General features: G+C 33.9%; 2 protein-coding genes across 3 annotated transcripts; one reads left to right on the forward strand and one right to left on the reverse strand.

Annotated features, from left to right (window-relative positions):
- Positions 1 to 995: 995 nt before the first annotated feature.
- LOC130948824 (mitochondrial Rho GTPase 1) lies at positions 996 to 7976 on the reverse strand. 2 transcript variants are annotated; one of them, XM_057877697.1, is made up of 15 exons: positions 7737 to 7976; positions 7346 to 7591; positions 6479 to 6611; positions 6096 to 6245; positions 5803 to 5979; positions 5383 to 5631; positions 5176 to 5244; positions 4957 to 5012; positions 4679 to 4760; positions 4219 to 4430; positions 4054 to 4123; positions 3796 to 3908; positions 2967 to 3117; positions 1997 to 2183; positions 996 to 1575 (listed from the first exon to the last, which is right to left on the reverse strand). In XM_057877697.1, exons 2-15 carry the CDS (start codon positions 7561 to 7563, stop codon positions 1502 to 1504), a joined length of 1941 nt encoding a protein of 646 aa, XP_057733680.1. In that variant the 5' UTR covers positions 7564 to 7591; positions 7737 to 7976; the 3' UTR covers positions 996 to 1501. The 2 variants fall into 2 exon arrangements, with proteins under 2 accessions (XP_057733680.1, XP_057733681.1); XM_057877698.1 differs by having other exon boundaries at positions 7346 to 7600; positions 7737 to 7951.
- Positions 7977 to 13979: 6003 nt separating this feature from the next.
- Positions 13980 to 16751, forward strand: LOC130949468 (protein BOLA2-like). The gene is made up of 5 exons (XM_057878179.1): positions 13980 to 14031; positions 14161 to 14260; positions 16087 to 16213; positions 16445 to 16467; positions 16553 to 16751. The coding sequence occupies exons 1-5, from the start codon at positions 13980 to 13982 to the stop codon at positions 16749 to 16751; spliced, it is 501 nt and encodes a 166-aa protein (XP_057734162.1).
- Positions 16752 to 18712: the final 1961 nt, after the last annotated feature.

An 18712-nucleotide genomic window follows, 5' to 3' on the forward strand; every position in this document is an offset into this window, starting at 1 on the left:
TTTTACAGCTGCATGTAGCTTTTTTAATTTCAGCTCAATCAAAACGTATCAAAACGTAACTTGCGTTTTGCAGGTTATTGACTTTAGCAGTTTCACATTTGTGGATTACACACCATAGCACAATATAATTGCACATCAGTATTTTAACTTCCATAAATAAATTAATTTTTGACATTCATAAATAGTTTTTACTTTTCTCGTCTTATTGTTAACTTTTATTTTTCTTATCGAATTAAGCAATGGATTCTGAATCGTGTGACGTGTTTATTTTCGATGACAGATTTCGTCTTTCATGTTTTGATATGTTTAGTATGCCTCCTTTAAAAAGTGTCATAATCATTTTTACTGTTTACGATTTCTGTATATAATTTAAATGCCATACCATATTTGCTGCAATTATCTTCGAGACATTTATGGCGATTTTAGTGAGACTAGGGAAGTGAGCGATTATTAATGTCTGGGTGCACGTCTAACAGAACTTAACTATCAGGCATGTGAAAATTTAATTTTAATGTATTATGAGTGTTTTACATTTATAGCGATTTTAGTGAGACTAGGGAAGTGAGCGAATATTAATGTCTGGGTGCACGTCTAACAAAACTTAACTATCGGATTTTGTGTATCATTATGTGAACAAAAATAACAATTTTTATTGACAGTATAAATAACCTTTTAAAAAAAGAATATAAAATATTTTACATTATTAATACATCAAAATTAATCTATAAATATGGTAAAAATATTAAAATACTACCAAAGTAAAGTAATAAATTAAACTTCAAATATTCACAGTCATTTATAGCCGAGCTTGGCATTATTTTAGGCCTATCATTTGGAATGTAAATCACACCCTATCCAGTGATGTAAGGGTTTGTATCAAATTGATGTGCAAAATGAAAATAAGCGTAGTCATGAGAAGTGTAGCCACTTGGTCTTATCCTATTTTGCATGATCACTGCCTATAAATGTAAAACGTTTTTGTTTATCAATAGATATAAGACGAAAATGAAAAAATTATCTACACAGGAAAAACACGACATGCATCACCATGTTACAATGGCACTGCCATGGCAACTTAACAATGTTGAAGAGTAAAAACAAAAATGGAGTAAGATTTATTAACCAAAAAAAAAAAATCAATTTAGTGGAAGTGTAGAATGATCTTATCTTAATTATGATCTAAAATACAGAGAGGATCCTCTGATGTTTCCAGCGATCAACTGGAGTGATTGTATATATTATTGTACGAACTAAGAAGCCCTAACTAGCAAAAGGAAGAATATATGTATGGAGATAAATTTGAATATAACATTCATGCTAACTTAATTCAACCGTAAAACAAAGAAAAATTGAAAAAGTTATGATTTTTTAAAAGAGGATTTGCAAACTCTACAACAGATGCCATAAAAAAGGCAACATAATATTGGAAGGTGCCAAAGCTACCATCACACAAGCTGCATTTGGTGATCAAAGCAATATATTGGCACAAGCTTTGGCATTTTTAACCAGACGAAACCTTCCTTGCGGAATATACCCGATAAGCTGCTAACCCAACAATCACCACTGCTGCTCCAACTGCAATATCATAAGGTCATGAAATCCATTAACATCGAAGCTAAAAAGTGCCACAGGCATAAAGTAAAACAATGGCAGACAATTTCATGCCACAGCTTTATATATTAACCAGAAATACAGCTCCCAAGAAAGCATCCCTCTAACCATGGCCTTTAGTGTCTCCAATTTATTAATCTTATTTATACCCTTTAATATATCATCATTCATTGCTAAATACTAATTAAATTTCAAGCTATGTCCACTTACTAAGGTAGTGAAACATGGAAAAGTTCAGATTTTAGATGAAGGCAAAGTGAATGAGCTGCAGAAGCAAAGTTAATCAAAAGACTATTCTTTCTAGGTAGCATATGACCATATGAGATCAATCAGCTTAGGATACAAGAAGCAGTTAATGACCAGGTCAACCTGAGAGTGCCCATACCTGAAACAACCATAAGAGAGCGATTTACGAGCCTCTGGTATTGCTTGCGGCTTTTCCCAGCTTCAGTTTCTGGAATGCTTAAATGAGGTTGCTCTGCTGCAGTTACAATTCGGCGGAACAAACTGTTGAAATCACCTAACTTCACACTGATTGGAATAGGAGCCTCTACTCCCATATCCTGACTAACCTACAAGCCACAACATTGTAAGTGTGCTTGTAGTTGATACAGGACAAAACCAGATATATTAACGATGACATCAGAATATGATATTTTCCTAAGATTTGTGTCATATATCATGTGTGCTATATAACAGAATGAGAGATCAGCAAGATATAGGTGGAGAATACAAACAAAAAAAATTAGTGTTTAAGTCAGGGAATAATAACTTATAATGCAATATCACAGATGAGACTGAGAATGTACACGAAACACAGAACTGGTAGATATTACAAAACTAGTGATGAAAGATATTATAGCACCAAACAGAGAAGAAAGTTGAAGGTGGCAATTGAACAACCCCAGTAACCAAGTGTAAACCAAATTCCAGGGTATCATCATCAAAGCCAATACATTATATGACTGGAGGAAACAGGAAAAAAGTTTATTCATCTGACAAAAGCGGGGATAGCTACCAATAACGGGAGGGTAACACAGGATGAAGAAAGCAGCAAACATGTAGCAGCAAGGGTCTACATAAGGACTTGATGGGGTGCTAAGAGACAAGTGTCGGAAAAGGCATGCCAGAGTTTACAACCAAACTCCAAATATTATGCCCAATTGCTATATGTTGAGGTGCAGATGGAATCATAATTCTAAAACTTGTCATATTCATCACACTAAATTGCCCTTTTTATCTAATGATCCAATAATTATGAAGCATCTTTCAAGCAGAGATTAAAATCAAAAGAGCAAGAATATGCAAACTCAATTATTTATGAGATCATGCAAAGCAACAAGAATCATATGTACCCTAGTAGACTCTTGTATAGCCATTGGAAATGAATCCAAATCATCTTTAGCTGCAACTATAAGGCAAGGCACCTCATAGCCAGTATCTTCTCCATGACCAGCAATTTCAACAAGGAGTTCAGAAGAGGTCCTCCATGAGGACTCATCAGACCTAGAGAGAGAGAATATCTGGTTAGTCACATACATTGATCAATTTTTCCAAGGGATAGTTGTCCACACCAGATTGCCAGAGAAATGAAACTTAGATTAGATTCCAGTGGATGAGTTGTCAATTTAATCAGTGATTTCTAAATATCATACTACACTTCGAAATGGATTAAATCTCTTATTTTTAAGATGTGTTTTAATTAGGTTTCATACTCTTAAGATGAACCCAGCAGTTGTTTCTTTCAGCCAATAATTGCTTTAGGTATTTCATCCAAATTCACAATATGTTTTACTAATTCTGTATGTACTAAAACTTCATGAAGGCGAAATATTGCTCAAGAACTAAAAGCATCTAAACAGACTCCACAAAACTAATCAAATTTGAATTCAAGGAAATATGCAGTCTCTGCAATCTTCAGCTATAAATAAACAATATTTTTATTAACTAAATAGTAAGACAGATTCTATACTGGTTTGATATTGAAGGAAAAAACCAGAAGATAAATGTTGATTACTCTATATATATTATGGAAGAAAATATTTGGTCTGTACTTATAATATAATATTGGCCCATCAGAAACAACCAAAATCCATTCTAACACAACTAAATATATTCCACAATATTCATGTGGCAAAAACAACCATGACTTCTATAGAAGTGATCTTTACTGTCAGTGGTCACCTGTCATGAACAAAAACTGCTATATCACATGAGGCTAGAGACTCTTTATTGGACAGAAGCTTTCCAACTCCATCTTCCGGAATCTCTCTCAGTACAAGATATTTTTTGTTTTCCTATAAACAAAAAAGATGACAACATATACTTTAGAAAGAAAGGATGTCAAAAAATGGTACAAAATGAATGCACCAAAAGCAAGAGGGAGAAAATGTTTGACACACTAAGCAGAAGCTGTTGTCAAATGTCATTAAGTATCATTACCATAGAAATATCAACAACATTTACTGCATATCTATCCTCAGTGGTTGGACTGTAATTTTCGGCATAAGGCCTGCATCATTCATTAAATAACAATAAGCCAAGGATATTCAATAGCTAAGGACATATTACTAGGAAGCTTCACGGTAACCTATAAAACGAGAACACCTTGAAATAAAAGAGTTCAGTAATGCAGACTTTCCAGCCTTTCTAGGCCCAAAAACAAAGCACTGCAAAACATTTCTTTCTGAGTGTTGCTTCTTGCGATCTAAACGCCTCCTCCTTGTCACACGGATTGCAGATGACGGATCACCAGTATAACCAATATATATCAAATTTTCCACACTAAAAGTTGGGTTCAGAAGTGTCATAAGTGCCCACTGTCAAGAGAACCAAAATATTATAAATATATACATATATGAAGGTTCACAAACCATATATGAAGCCACAACAAAAACAAAGTTAAATCAAGAAAATACAATGGTAAAGATGGTCATAAGCAGCCTTGATTCTTAACATCTAAAATTGATTAAGCTCTAACACTAACTAAAGTCATCCACTATTCTTCTAAAAAACACTCGTCAAAACATAGGGATGGCAGAATATAGAATATAGAAGACTTGTGGACCTCTGATAAAAATGCATCAAGTGATAGTCCTCCAAAAGCATTTTTCTCCGCAGCATCCTCATACGGAGCTCCAGTCCAAGGACTGCAATAAAGAAAACCAGATTGTCAAATAACATTGGCAGGAGATGTTACTTACATTCAGACTTAGGAGACCAGAAAAATTCCCTAACTAGATTTTCTAAAATTGTAAGGGCATTGAAGAAGCAATTCGAAACACTTGTAACATTATGCATCACAAAGGAGGCCTAGCTAGTACTTCATGTGAGACAACAATATACCTTTCTGGGGCAGTTGAGAATAATTCTTCAAGCTCACGAGATCGCAACATCCCATCCTAGAGGAATAAAAATATTATGACCAAATGTCAAGCAGGTAGGCAAGTAAATGTTTGTGAATTCACATCATAATGAATTCACTTCAGAGAATATTTCAAATAACAGGCAGCATGATTAATTACTAAGTAACAATATCCAAAGCTACATGTGCAAAAGACTTACACCATCACCATCAAATGCATCAAAGATTGACTTCAAAAATTCAATTGCTTCATTTGTCAGCTCCACGCTCTGAACACATTATTAAGGCAATCTTGATCAGGATAACACATCTTTCTGGATGTCCAAAAATTGATCTCAGACAGGAATAAAAAATTAAAGCTGGTCAAACATGACACATGAGATCAGAATTCATCCGAAAACAACTACCTGATCAGGAGCCCTTTTCAAAGGGGGAATTAGATCATCAGCAAGTTTGATATCATCATTATATCCAAACTTCCTAAGCACCGTCCACGTTGTCTCAAGACGCCCTTTTTCTATGAAGAGAGCATGAAGGAATAGGAATCCTGTCAATGTAAGTCCACGTTCATTCACGCCTTCAGACAACTTTTCTTGTACAACCTTCTTTACACCCCCAATTTCAGACGGTTGCAAAGGAGCATTGAAACATTTGACCTGTTGATAGTTTTGTATAAGATAACCAAACAATAACATAATACTTCACAGGAACAAGATTACAATTTACAATAATACATTCATATTCCAGATAATAATGCTTGAATACCAAAAACGGCCACAATTTTTACAAAACTATGCTTAGTATTTTCATCTTGGGGGGAAAACAACCTGAAAATCATTCAACTCGGCATCACTAAGGGCACCATCTCTGTCATGATCACAGAGAATAAAGATTCTCTTCAAGGCTCGCACACATCGAGGTTTTAGAGTCTGTGACTCCTGATCAAATAATGGGGCTGTTGGATGAAGAACAGCCTTTTGTGCATAGTAGAAAACTTCAGAGACCTTCAAAAGGAAAATTTGATCATTGTATTAGGGGATATATATATATATATGACCAGAAATTTCGCAATCAGATGTCAGAACAAGAATTTGATTTCACTGAAATGAATAAAAGATACCTGGATATGCCTAGATGCTGAACACTCAATGCAGGTTTCAATCTCTCGGAACTGTTGCATTATTGGTGACATCACCTGTTCTAGGCTCACCTGTTGACTTTCATCTCTCAAATCAAGCTTACAACCAACCACTATAACTGGAACCTTTACCTGTTCAATAAGTACAATATTCAAATATCTATATCACAGACAAATACCTTAAATGATAATGATAATTTAGTTACGGCATATCAGAATAAATGCATTCAAGCAGGTGCACAAGCACAGGAGATAACTATTCTGTTATGTTTGGTTTTTTATGTTCACTTCTGGAAAGAAAGTTGGCGCTGGAAGTGGAGATATAGTCTTGTAGAGGGGGGAAAGCAGTATTGTAAGGTAATAACCTCTAATTTGCGGAGGTGGGGTAGCCAAAATATACTCAAATTCTCTAGTGTCTCAGGCCGATCACATGCATAAGTGAGGACAACTGTGTCAGCCCGCTGCAATTCTTCAGCAACTTTATCACTATCCTCTGCACTGCAATGACAAAATATAATACTAAGCTGAGGAGGATGACATTCAGAAATCAGAATAGAGGAAAAACATTCTTCTCATGAAAAGGAAACTTTCAAAAAGAGAAAAAAAAAATATTACAAAAGAGGATAAGGCATTCTCACAGAGAAACAAAAGTAACAAAGCTTAAATCCTAAGAACATAAACCATAAGACAATGGATGCAACAAAGTGCAAAACATAAACATTTCCCTATATATATATATATATATATATATATATATATATATATATATATATATATATATATATATATATATAAAGCTACAACCACTAGCATGATGTCGCATTTGCCAAGGAGAATATACTTCAGAATTTTAATGCAGTGAATGGCAGGAAAGTAAACAAAATCCCAAAGCAACCTCCCGTAATTCCACGACGGAGAACAATTAAGTCGAAGATATTACAGCTTAGGTTTAATTTAGAAGATGTATAGATAAAACAAATGCTGAAAAAATAATTGCTTTTGATTATACGTTTAATCCAAAATAAGCTAATCCAAGTATAAAACTGAACCCCCAAATACTAAAAAATAAAAAGAGTACCATTACATCAGCTACTGCTACTGAAAACAAACTCCACTAGATTCTCAGTAATTTAATAGCCGGCCAATCTCAACCTGACTAATAACCACTATACCACTCGCTCAAATGAATATTCCATTTTGTACTCATCAAAAAGCGTAATGGAGTTGAGTACCGGGAAGAGGTGTCGATGATTGTTATGGGCACGCGATCCGGGTACAGATCTTCGGGCAACTTCGTAGGAGGCAACACGCGCGGCACATTCACCGGAAAGTTCTCGGCCGCGGCGGTGATAATCAGGCTCGATTTTCCAGTGCCCTGGTCCCCGGCGACGACAATCCGAACCCCGCTCCGGCCATGCGGGTTCACTGTTCCAGCATTAGCTTTCGCCATCGAAAAAATATGCAGCGAATCAAAAACCCTAAAAAAGCTTAAAAGAATAACAAAGCAACCGAAATAAGTACCAAAAATCTACAAATTATAAATAAAAATAGAAATTTGGTGATAAAAGAAAAGGAGTGTAGGTATTTGCGGTAGAGAGAAGGAGAGGTTTTGAATATCGGAACCTTTTTTTTCTGCTGATATGGGAAGAATGAAAGAAGAGGGGAAAACCCTAGCAACCGTTACCGGCGCTAGAAGGTGGCTGCAGAGGCAAGAGATGGAGGCGCTGCGTTGAGGAGTACTGGGGTCTGGTAAATGGGTTTTTCGGTTGCACGGTTAATACTTAATACTTATGATACCGGCCGCGTTACTTGACTTGCACCCGAGTGCAGCAGAGTAAGTATAACATAGCGCCCTAAAACGACTGTCGTTTGAAATATTGTAGGCCTTAGCCTTTTACTCGTTTCTACGTTAACTGTGCAAAAATGATGGAAAGAAAAGTCTAGAAACAACCTGCCTGCATACTCTTAATTTTATGGATCCCGCTACGTTACTAACAGCATTTCTGTCAACTTCTGTCAATTTTTGTTTATAACTGTGTTTAATGGAAGTATTTTTATGAATATGTCTAATAAAAATATTTATTTTATGACTGTATCTAATAAAAGTATCTTTATATATATTTCTTATATGTGTCTCCTTATGCATGTGTTTAAAATATAATAATTAATTATTATTGACAATAAATTATTAAGTTGACAGATAGTATATTAGTAACCTATACTTTTTCTAATTTTATTTATTATTTATTATTTAATTTTAATATTGATCCATGAAAATCTTTATCTTTATAATAATACAAATCTTTATTTTTATAGTAATCTTAATCTTAATTTTTATTTTAATCTTTATCTTTATCACTAGAAATTTTTAGAATATAATTTATGAATTATATATTATTATTATTATTATTATTATTATTTATTTAGATTTTTATTTTTAAATTTTAAGTTATTTGTTTAGATGGTTTTATTTGGATTATTATTTTTTAAATTTTAAATTATTTTATTTAGATGGTTGTTTTTTAAATTTTAGGTTATTTAACTTAAGTTGTTATTTTTTAAATTTTAAACTATTTTACTTAAGTTGTTATTTTTTTAATTTTAGCACTATTTTTAAAAAATTTGTTAATTCTTTTTAGCACTATTTTTTAAAAATTTGCTGACGTGGCGCTCATACGTTGTGTTCAAAAATTTATTTATTTAGGTGTCATCACTAGAAATTTTTAAAATTATATTTATAAATTATAAATTATTATTTGCTTAGATTGTTCTTATTTTAAGTTATTTGTTTATTTTAAAGGTTTAATTACTCTATTGGTCTATATAATTTCGCAAAATTTTCAATTAGGTCCCTGTACTTTTTTCCTTTTAATTGAGTCCTTGCACCAATTTTTTTTTAATTGGGTCCCTACACTTTTTTTCCTTTTATTTAGGTCCCTATATCTATTTTTTTTTAGTTGGGTCCCTATAAAATTAAGCCAATTATTACTAAGAGGGACTTAATTGAAAAAAAAAATTTGTGCAGGGACCCAATTAAAAAGAAAAAAATATAGGGACGTAATTAAAAATTTTACAAAACTATAAGGACCAACAGAGTAATTAAATTTTTTTAAATTTTAAATTATTTTACTTAAGTTGTTATTTTTTTTAGCTTTAGGTTATTTTACTTAGGTTATTATTTTTTAAATTTTAAATTATTTCACTTAAATTGTTATTTTTTAAATTTTAATACTATTTTCTAAAAAATTTATTGATTCTTTTTATCACTATTTTTTAAACAATCATTGGTTCTTTTTAAAAATTGTAGATAATATTGCAGCTACGTTAATTTAGAATTTTTACTCTTTATAGCTACATTAATTGATAATTAATAATACATGAACTTGATTAATTGATCATTAACAATCCGTGTACTTGAAGCCTTTTAAATATATTTATATATTTATTTATTTTATCTGGAACTTTAATCTAAATTTAAATTAAAGTCAATCAAAATTAAAAAATTTAGTTATGAGTCAACTATAAAAGTATAAGTTATAAGACATGTATAACACCACAATTTAAAGTACATCAATTATTTCCTTTACATATATTTAAAATCTAAAATTTCCAATGGCTGCTATTTACAAAATTTCAGAAATCAATCATACAATTAATAATTTGTGTGTACGTATACGAGTGATATAGTTATATACACTACCAAATTACAAAAATTATTCATTGTCATACTCAATTGATATTGTTTGGCTCGATGAAGATGTGAGTTTTCTACCAATTTTTTTATAGTATTTTAAATTTATATTGTTTATATTTTAAATTTGTTTGTTTATCCCCATTTAATTGTTCTTTGATTTTTATTTATCAATTCTAGAGAGAAAATGTAACACTCTACCACACAGAGCTTTACACCTAGGATGTAAAGCAGAGGTGGCGAGGCGCTACGACTTCTAAAAGTAAAATTTATATACGTAATATAGTGAAAAAGATTTATAACTAGGAGCCTTTGAAGAAAAGTTAAAATCGAAAACGGTAAAACGAAAAGTGCAATACTCACAATACGTAAACGATAAACGGAAAAAATAAGAGAAGATAATATAGATATAACTGAAAGAGAGTTCCAATGTACAAATATTAAAGCTCAAGACTCGGCTCGCGAAGATAAACTGGCTTGAGCACATAGTTATATAACATATATATAAGAGAACCCAAGAATAAACCCAAAATACAGAGTTACAGAACCTATTTCTCCATAATAACCTCTAAGAAGAAGTTAATACATCAGTAGATAAGTAGTGGAGATAAAAATATCTACGTATATACATATATACAAAATAAAGCCCCAAAGACAAGGATCTCTACTATCAAAAGCTTCCAGTATGTCTCAGCGAGGTGCCTCACATCCTGCATCTGAAAACCACAAAATATGTATGGGATGAGAACCAGAGGTTCTCAGCATGGTAATGGTGCCCACATAATTAACATATAAGGTCCCGGGAAAGCCAAAGGCAATCCTAGAACTTCCGACAATAGATTCAGACTTAAAACTAACATTTTAAACCATAAACAGAGTGAGGTATCTAAGGATTCCTGATTCTATCTAACTTCCTAACTTAACCCCTATGCTCTTCATCTCTTTCTCCAATCCTCTAAAACACCGATGTACAGACAGACAAAGCAGACAATACAAACACAAGTAGATATTCAAACATAGCAAATATAGCAAATAAGCATAGATATTCAAGTAAGCAAACCCAAGTAGTGCAAACCAAATAAGGTACATAAATGCATATGATGCATGCCTTTCCTACTGGCCATGAGCTCACGTGTCGGTTACTTTGCCAGAGCCCGACACATCCGGTAGCTAACCCGGATATCGTCCTCTTGAAAACTGGTGGGTGGTACACCACCACAAACCCCACCATTGCGAGCGGTACACCACCACGAACCTCGCAAGATCTTCAATTGAAAAAACAACACACACATGTGGGCGGTACACCACCACGAACCCCACATACGTCTCGACAATGGACAAGCGGTAAACCACCACGAATCTTGCCAGGTCAAGCTAAAAACAATTTCATATTTAAACCTCTTTCTCAACATTTCACCAACCTTTTATCGGCAAGTACTACAACATTACATTCTCAAAAACATTTGATAATAATATAGGAATCTTTTCTTAAGATCCATACCTAAGTTAGTTACCAAAATAACACCGGCAGCCTAATTTTAATTTTATTTTTAAAATACCAAATGAATTCGGAATTGCACAAACTTTATGTCCAGTCAACCGTCTCGGATTAGGCTTTCTAATAAACCAAAAATCATAATTTTCTGATCAATTTAGCCTCGGGAATAGAAGAAAAATAGTGCCTACTCTGCAGTGCTTAAAAACCTGAAAAACAGCAGCAGTGTGTAATATTCAATATTCCATATAAAATTTAAATTAATTCCAACCACCTTCAAAATTAATATGGTTAAACTTAACTTATTCAAGTTTCTTTCTCAATTGGTTCCAGGTCAATATCATTTTTAATGAAGTTACATAATTTGAAAGTTAGATAGAAATAATTCAAAATCTGTTTTAGAAATCAAGTGGCTTAATATCTTTCAACCTGTATAACTTTCACTACAAAACTTCAATTAGGGTAAAGTTTGGTTTGGAAACTCCTAACTTATCTAGCAACAAGTATGTCTTTGTTACAACTCAATTGCTATTCAATTCTAAGAGTTACAAGCATTGGAAGTTGATGCATAACTTGCTGAAAACTGATTCTTTCTGGCTTTGATCACTAGTTTTCAAAAATTCACAACTCCCAATCCTTAACTCCTAAAATTCTGAAATTTTAGAGAGATAACCAAGTTAATCAAATTTTAAAACAAAATTACTTTCACTCCAAAACTCAGCTCGTAGGAGTCGCAGCAAGACAAACAAGTTGCTGCCCTGTTTGAACTTCTCTACTGCAGGACAGATTTATCATCTTAACTTTAAAAATTCACTATAAATTGTATATTTAACAAAAATCTCTCAAATTTTCCAGTCCAATTTCCTATATTTCTAAGCTTAATCCAGACTTGGTCCCATGCAATTCCGATAATCACAGAATTAGTTATAGCTTTTCAAAGTTTCTGACTTCGTTTAAAAGTAATGCAGAAAATCAAATTTCATAATTCAACTTTGAAAAATCATAACTAATTTTCTAGTTAATACGAAATCTTTAAAATTGAATATTGATAACTATACTTGTTGTAGTTCGCTTAGCTTTTAGTCTCATAATTCCAATCACTATTAAGATGCTAGTTCACTTTCAAAACTTCAGATTTTCAACAAGTAATTTAGTATTTCAAAATAAAGTCCCGACATTACTCAATACACCAATTACATCAATTTTACAAGTATGGTCACTTCTACACAATAATTCATTCTCAATAATATAATCCATACCAACAACTCACATATACATATACATATACATCATCAACACCATCAACTTCCTTATACCAAATGACAACCAACTTAGTCAATCTACATTCAATTCAACACAATATACTACAAAATCAATCATCATTATCATATCCAAGTCCAATATACATCACCATCAATATCATTATCAAAACATCTTAGTTATCATTGTTCAACACTCCCTCAAAGTTAAATTCTCAACATTTACATCTTCCAATCCCAACAATCAAAATCATGCAACACAAATCATCAATACCATCATTTCTCACCCAAGTTCAAGATAACTCAACATTTACTTTAAGGTCACTAACCACTAATCATACATACATGCTTCAACCTATCTTATGGTTATCTAGCCTATGTTTTCACAAGACATTACATTTTAGTTACGAGAAATCGAAACCATACCTTGGCCGATTCTCCTAAGCTCAAAACCACTAAAATTCAAGCTTCAAGGTTCTCAATCAACTCCAATAATTCCAGCCACCAAGGATTTGTTCCAAGAGCTCCAATTCACCAATTCAACCTCCAATTTAACATAAATTCAATCTAATTCATACAATTCACTAAATTAGCACTAGGGTACATAAAATTGGGAAAACCACAAGGGTTTAGTATTCTCTTACCTTACCCGTTGATGATTGGAGTATAATCCAACAATTATCCAATGTTAGATTGCACCTAAACCACCAAAATTATCAAAATTACTCAAAACTCAAACCAATTTCATGAAGAAAGAGGGCACAGAGAACTTAGCAAGAATTATAAAAATACTTACCACTTTATTCAGATAGAATTGAAGAGGACTCCGAAATAAATGTGTGGCCATAAACGACTCGTCAATCGGAGCTCCGGATTAAAAGTTATGGAAGATTGAATATTTGAGTGGCAAGGGTTTTATGTTTGCTTCCCTTCCCTCTCTTCTCTGCGGACAGCAGCATGAATGAAGAAGAACGTTTGATTTCAAGCTTATATACATGGGTTAGGTTGGTGGGCTTGGGCCCACTTGGGTTCGGTTCAACCGGTTTGACTCGTTCGACCCAATCTTGGGCCAAATTCTTTATAATTAGTGTCAAAATTTTTATTTTAATTAGCTCTACCTCATTAAACTATAAAATCCTATTTTCTAATTTTTTATTAATAATTAATTTTTTAGCTAATTATTTACTAATTTTGCGGGTTTTACAGAAAAAATACACACCTCAGTTAAGAGGGCTCTTGTGTCCTGATTCGTGAATTTGCTAAGAGAAGGAATATCTTACCAAATAAGATATTTTGGTGTTGAACTCAATATGGGTAATTTCAAGACTACACATCATGAGTATGTGGTTAATTTAAACTAACGTACCGATATGCACATACTTCCATAATTGTCAAGTATCCCATGATATAGATTTAATTTTATGAGTTTTGACACTCTCAATGCTCTTGGGTACGATTACACATATTTGGTTGGTAAGTTTATTGTTTTAAAAAAAGTATAATTCATTTATAAATTGATTTATTTTATTGGTAATTTCGGTTGTATTTTTTTCTTAACAAATTTATTGACAAAAAACTTTTTTATATTTTAATCCATTTTAGATGTTATTGGATATCTTGCTGAAATTGAGAGTGAGAAAACTCTTGAAAAGGATAGCAAATTTACCAAGTACAATGTTATTGAATTAGAGATTGATGATGGGTAATTATATATTTATTTTTATAAATCTAAAAATTTTGATTTTGACTTCATTGTAAATTTTTATGTATTTAAATTTATTTCAGAAGTTTATTCTCATCTTTTTTAAATTGTTATTTCAATTTATTTTGTTATGAATATTTTTATACTATTAAAATTTTTTTCGCACCACTAGAAAACTAGTTATTACATACGGATATTTCCGACGGATTTTATCCCACGGAAATACAGACGAAATTTCAGAGTGATTTTTTTGTTGAAAAACAAAAAAATGAATTAGCATAATTATAGACGGAAAAGAAAATCTGTCTATAATTCTGTCGGAAAAATTAATTTTTTTTCATGAAAAATTGTTACAGACGAATTTTTCCGTCTGTAATTAAATAGACAAAATACTGCATTTTATTAAATTATTACAGACGAAAATTCTGCCTGTAATTTAAAATTTTCTGTCGAAAATATTGAGTTAACCCTAATCTTATCCATATCATCTCGATCCATTTACACTCCACCCATATCAAATGAGCTTGTTCCTCTCTCCTTCAGCGAGTTGCTTCTTCTCTCTGTCGCACCAGCTTCTTCCACCGCTGGCGTCACAGATCTCTCTCCGTTGTTCCTTGCGTCACATGGGCTCCCTGCGCCGCCGCATCCAACCCTAACCCAAGAGCTTCGTCGCGCCTCCAACCCTAATCCCAGAACTTCGTCACGTTTCCAACCCCTGCTTCACCGCTCCCTCTATCGACGCTCCCTCCGTCTCAAAGCCTCTGTCGTGCTCACTCTCTTGTAAGCCTTCAAACGTTGCTCCTTCCTCCATGGCTGAAACCCGTAACGCTTTGTTTTTTCTCCTACGTCGCCGGTCTTTGTCTCCTCTTGCATGTGGCTGTGCTGAAGCTCCATGGGAAAGATATACAATGGATTCCATGGGTGAAGCTTAACCACAGCTATGGAAGTACCGCGAGACTCGATTGAAGCAGTACAAGAACTACGAGAACCTCTCGTTCTCGTGAGGATCTCGACAAAGTGAACACCTCAGCTGCTTTACGCTTTCACTTCTGATTCAGATGAAATTATGAATACTAATTCTAATTCGTTTCTAAACTCCCTGTTTATTTATTTATTTGGCAAGAGTGTTTGGAAGTGCAAAAGGAGAAGGCCTTCTGTATTGGCACCACTTGGGGTAATGATCACCACATGTTTGATACAATGACTATGATGTCTTTTACCTTCATTTTTATCCCTTTGTTCTAGGATACATTACATTACAAGAATGTGTTTTGTTTTTCTTTACTGACTCACTTTTGTTGTTTGGGTTCAGAAGCCAAGACCTATTGAATCCAACATGAGTAGCTTTTTAAAAAATCAGCTACTGCTACTTCAATCTAAGCAGCCTTTAGAGCAAGATCATTCTGTCAAAGACAACTAGCCAAGAATAGCAGTGATATTTCTGAAGATGCACTTGACCAAGTTGCTGATTCTTTGAACAAGGTTCAGAAGATGGGTCATTTTGAGGATTATCTGCATTCTGCAACTTTAAAGATTCAAAAGAGATACCGCGGGTGGAAGGGAAGAAAAGATTTTTCGAGAATATGCAACCGCATTGTAAAAGTTCAGGTACTTGTGCACACAGAATGTATTTTACTAGCAGTAAGGTCATGCTTGTCTTGTAGGTGATTTTTTTTTGAGTTTTACAATTCTTTCCTTTCCTTTCTCCATAGTATATGCTTCTTTATATATAACCCTCAAATTATTGTGATGGCTGTAGCTTTTCTTTAAATGTAACATACTATTATTTTATTTAGTATTCGGCATTTCCTTTATTTGTCTTGCAGAGTCAATTCTTACTGCCTCTGTCCTTGGTGTCCTTGCAGAGTCAATGCTAGAGTTTCTTTGAACTTAAAGTGCAAAAAACTACAAGTTGAATCTTGTTTGAAATCCAAACTCAACCCTACTCACCTGGTATGTCACTACTTTTTTTCGTTCAATTTCTTCTCCCAAGGGTTTTTTTCTTGCATCATTCATTCCACGCTGCATTTTTTCTAAGTAGAACTCTGGTTCTTTCATTTGCTTTTTTTCAACCACTAACAGCCACTCCTTTAATTCTATTTATCTATACTGGATATGTTTCCTAGGAAACTATTAATTTTGGAATTCTTTTATTTTCTTACACTTTTTGTATTTCTATTTCAGGAAGTAGTTGATACATCTGGAGGGTAAAAAAAACTTACCTTACTTTGAATTTTTCGCTATTAAACCGTTTTGTTGATGAAAAGCTAATAAAATTCATGTCGGTATCAGATGCGGTGCAAGTTTCGTAGTTGAGATTGTATCGAAAGAATTTGAAGGCAAGAGGCTACTGGAGAGGCATCAAATGGTGAATGCTGCGTTAGAGGAGGAAATGAAAGAGATTCACGCTCTCTTTGTCAAGAAAGCTGTCACCCCAGAGCAGTGGAAACAGCTGCAGCAAGACTCTAACCAAGCAAATCCTGCTGCCTAGGATCATGTCTTTTCAGTTACAATAATAGGGTATAAATAAGAAGATTAGTGTTCTCAACATGAACAAGGTTAGTATATTAGTTATGAGTAATGAGCAGCTTAGAATAGATTAGATTAGTAGTAAGTGGTGATGCAATGAATGCAGATTAATTATATTAAGAGTGGGTCTGGTTTATATTGATTCTAAAGCACATTGTGTTTGGTACATTCAAGCTTCTTTGTTGTGCCCCCTTTGAATTCATTGTCTCCTCATCACACAAGTTTCAGTCACATCCAATTTGAATCAATTCAACAATGGTCGCCGTGGCTTCACCTTCCTCCAAACAAAATTGAAAAATCCTAACCTGGAGGCCTTCCACTGCAAACCTACCGATCTCTAATTCCGTCTCATCATCAGAGGTAAAATAAAATTTCTTTTGCCCATTTCAACCCTTCTTCGCCCCCAACAGTCTCTATACCCTCTCTCCAATTCAATTGTACAATTTTATTTTCCTCTTTATTCTCTCCCTCTCGATATTCTGTTTTTATTCTGCTGAGAATTGAAATTGCTGGCTGAATTAGCTTAATTTTAGGTCTTCTAATCACCTTTCAGTTTTATTGTTGTTCGTTATTTTTCAATTATTTTATTGCCGCAGATTGAAAATAAGTATGCGTTGGAGCAGAATAGTCTACGTTGGGAACCTCCCTGGTGATATTCGTGAAAGAGAAGTAGAAGATTTGTTTTCAAAGGTACTTTGCTATTTTCATTCTTCTGGAATTCTGGTAACTGGTAAGTTAGGGGAGGCAAATGCCCGTCGCTGGTGATATTCAACTAACACTTTTTTATTTCTTTATCTTTCAGCTGGATATGCTACAAGAGGAGAATGAGGTTATATTAGAAAAGGTGGCGCTCTTCTGGCCTAACAAAGTTGGTTTTAAACTCAAATTATGTGATATTTAACATATCTGCTTGATTATATTGACAGTTATGAGTTGTAGAGGAAAAATACCAAGAAGTGGGGGCCAGAGCTAGGGAGCTTGATAAATAGGTGAGGGTGCCCCCTCCTCTTCTCCTTTTTCCAAACCAAAAAAAAAAGATATTAACTGAGCTTTGAAACCTAACAATATTAATGTATAATACCATTGTTTATATTAATGTATATCTGAGTTTGATTTTTTATTTGCTTAGAAATACCTATAGATTACTGTAGGGATGGAACAGAACTCCCAGAAAGGAAAACTTCCACTGCCCCAGCTTTTGACCTTGACCTAACCCTTTAACAACCTATACCTAGCTATTAACCTGTTCCTGCCCTAGCCGTCTTTGATCTAGCAGGCTTGATAAAATGGAGAAATCAAATCCCAGACTACCAAAGCGGGACCACCCACAGGACTTCACACCAGGAAGCACTCGGCGGCTGTAAACATTTATGTCTACGTGGAAGGGGGATAAAAAGAGTCCTATCCTAAGAAAAGTAAACTCCTCCCCCAACAGATCGAGTTATCTCATCCCTTGCTTGACCCCCTTGGGGACCAGATACTCAGACCTAGGCAGGCACCATCATTTCCGGTCCTGGAGGAGATGAGAAGCCCGAACGAATAGATGAAGCGACTTCTGAGTCAAAGGTAGCCGTAGAAGGGCTTAACGCGCCCAACAGAACAAAATCTACCTATTTCATTAATCCAGAGGCCCCGATCGGGAGTTCTACCAATAGAAATTACTTTACACCTTGTGCTGCCTTTGCTGATTTTTTGTGTCCTTGTTCATTTTAATTTTGGCAGGTTGCTTCTCTTAGAGAAGGTGTATCCCTAGAAACCAAACTTCTGAGCAGGTAAGCTAGCTTGTTTGCTATTTATGTAGGAAGGAAGCTGCTTTGCGACAAAGAGAGTTATGCCAGAAGAATGGATATTAATCATATCATATGTGGCAGAAATATGAACTGAGGAAATCATAGCCCCCTTCATGGAATACTCAATTATATT

This window comes from Arachis stenosperma, chromosome 9, assembly GCF_014773155.1.
Source record: "Arachis stenosperma cultivar V10309 chromosome 9, arast.V10309.gnm1.PFL2, whole genome shotgun sequence".
Taxonomy (NCBI): Eukaryota; Viridiplantae; Streptophyta; class Magnoliopsida; order Fabales; family Fabaceae; genus Arachis; species Arachis stenosperma.

Excerpts from the sequence above, each read along its gene's own strand:
- LOC130949468 (XM_057878179.1), top strand. The coding sequence starts at position 13,980 with ATGAGTTTTGACACTCTCAATGCTCTTGGGTACGATTACACATATTTG. Across the intron at positions 14,261-16,086 it reads GAATTAGAGATTGATGATGG|AGTCAATTCTTACTGCCTCT; the intron begins GTAATTATATAT and ends TTTGTCTTGCAG. Across the intron at positions 16,468-16,552 it reads GTAGTTGATACATCTGGAGG|ATGCGGTGCAAGTTTCGTAG; the intron begins GTAAAAAAAACT and ends TGTCGGTATCAG.
- LOC130948824 (XM_057877697.1), bottom strand. The coding sequence starts at position 7,563 with ATGGCGAAAGCTAATGCTGGAACAGTGAACCCGCATGGCCGGAGCGGG. Across the intron at positions 5,013-5,175 it reads ATGCATTTGATGGTGATGGT|GATGGGATGTTGCGATCTCG; the intron begins GTAAGTCTTTTG and ends TTATTCCTCTAG. Across the intron at positions 4,431-4,678 it reads TTGATGCATTTTTATCAGAG|TGGGCACTTATGACACTTCT; the intron begins GTCCACAAGTCT and ends TTCTCTTGACAG.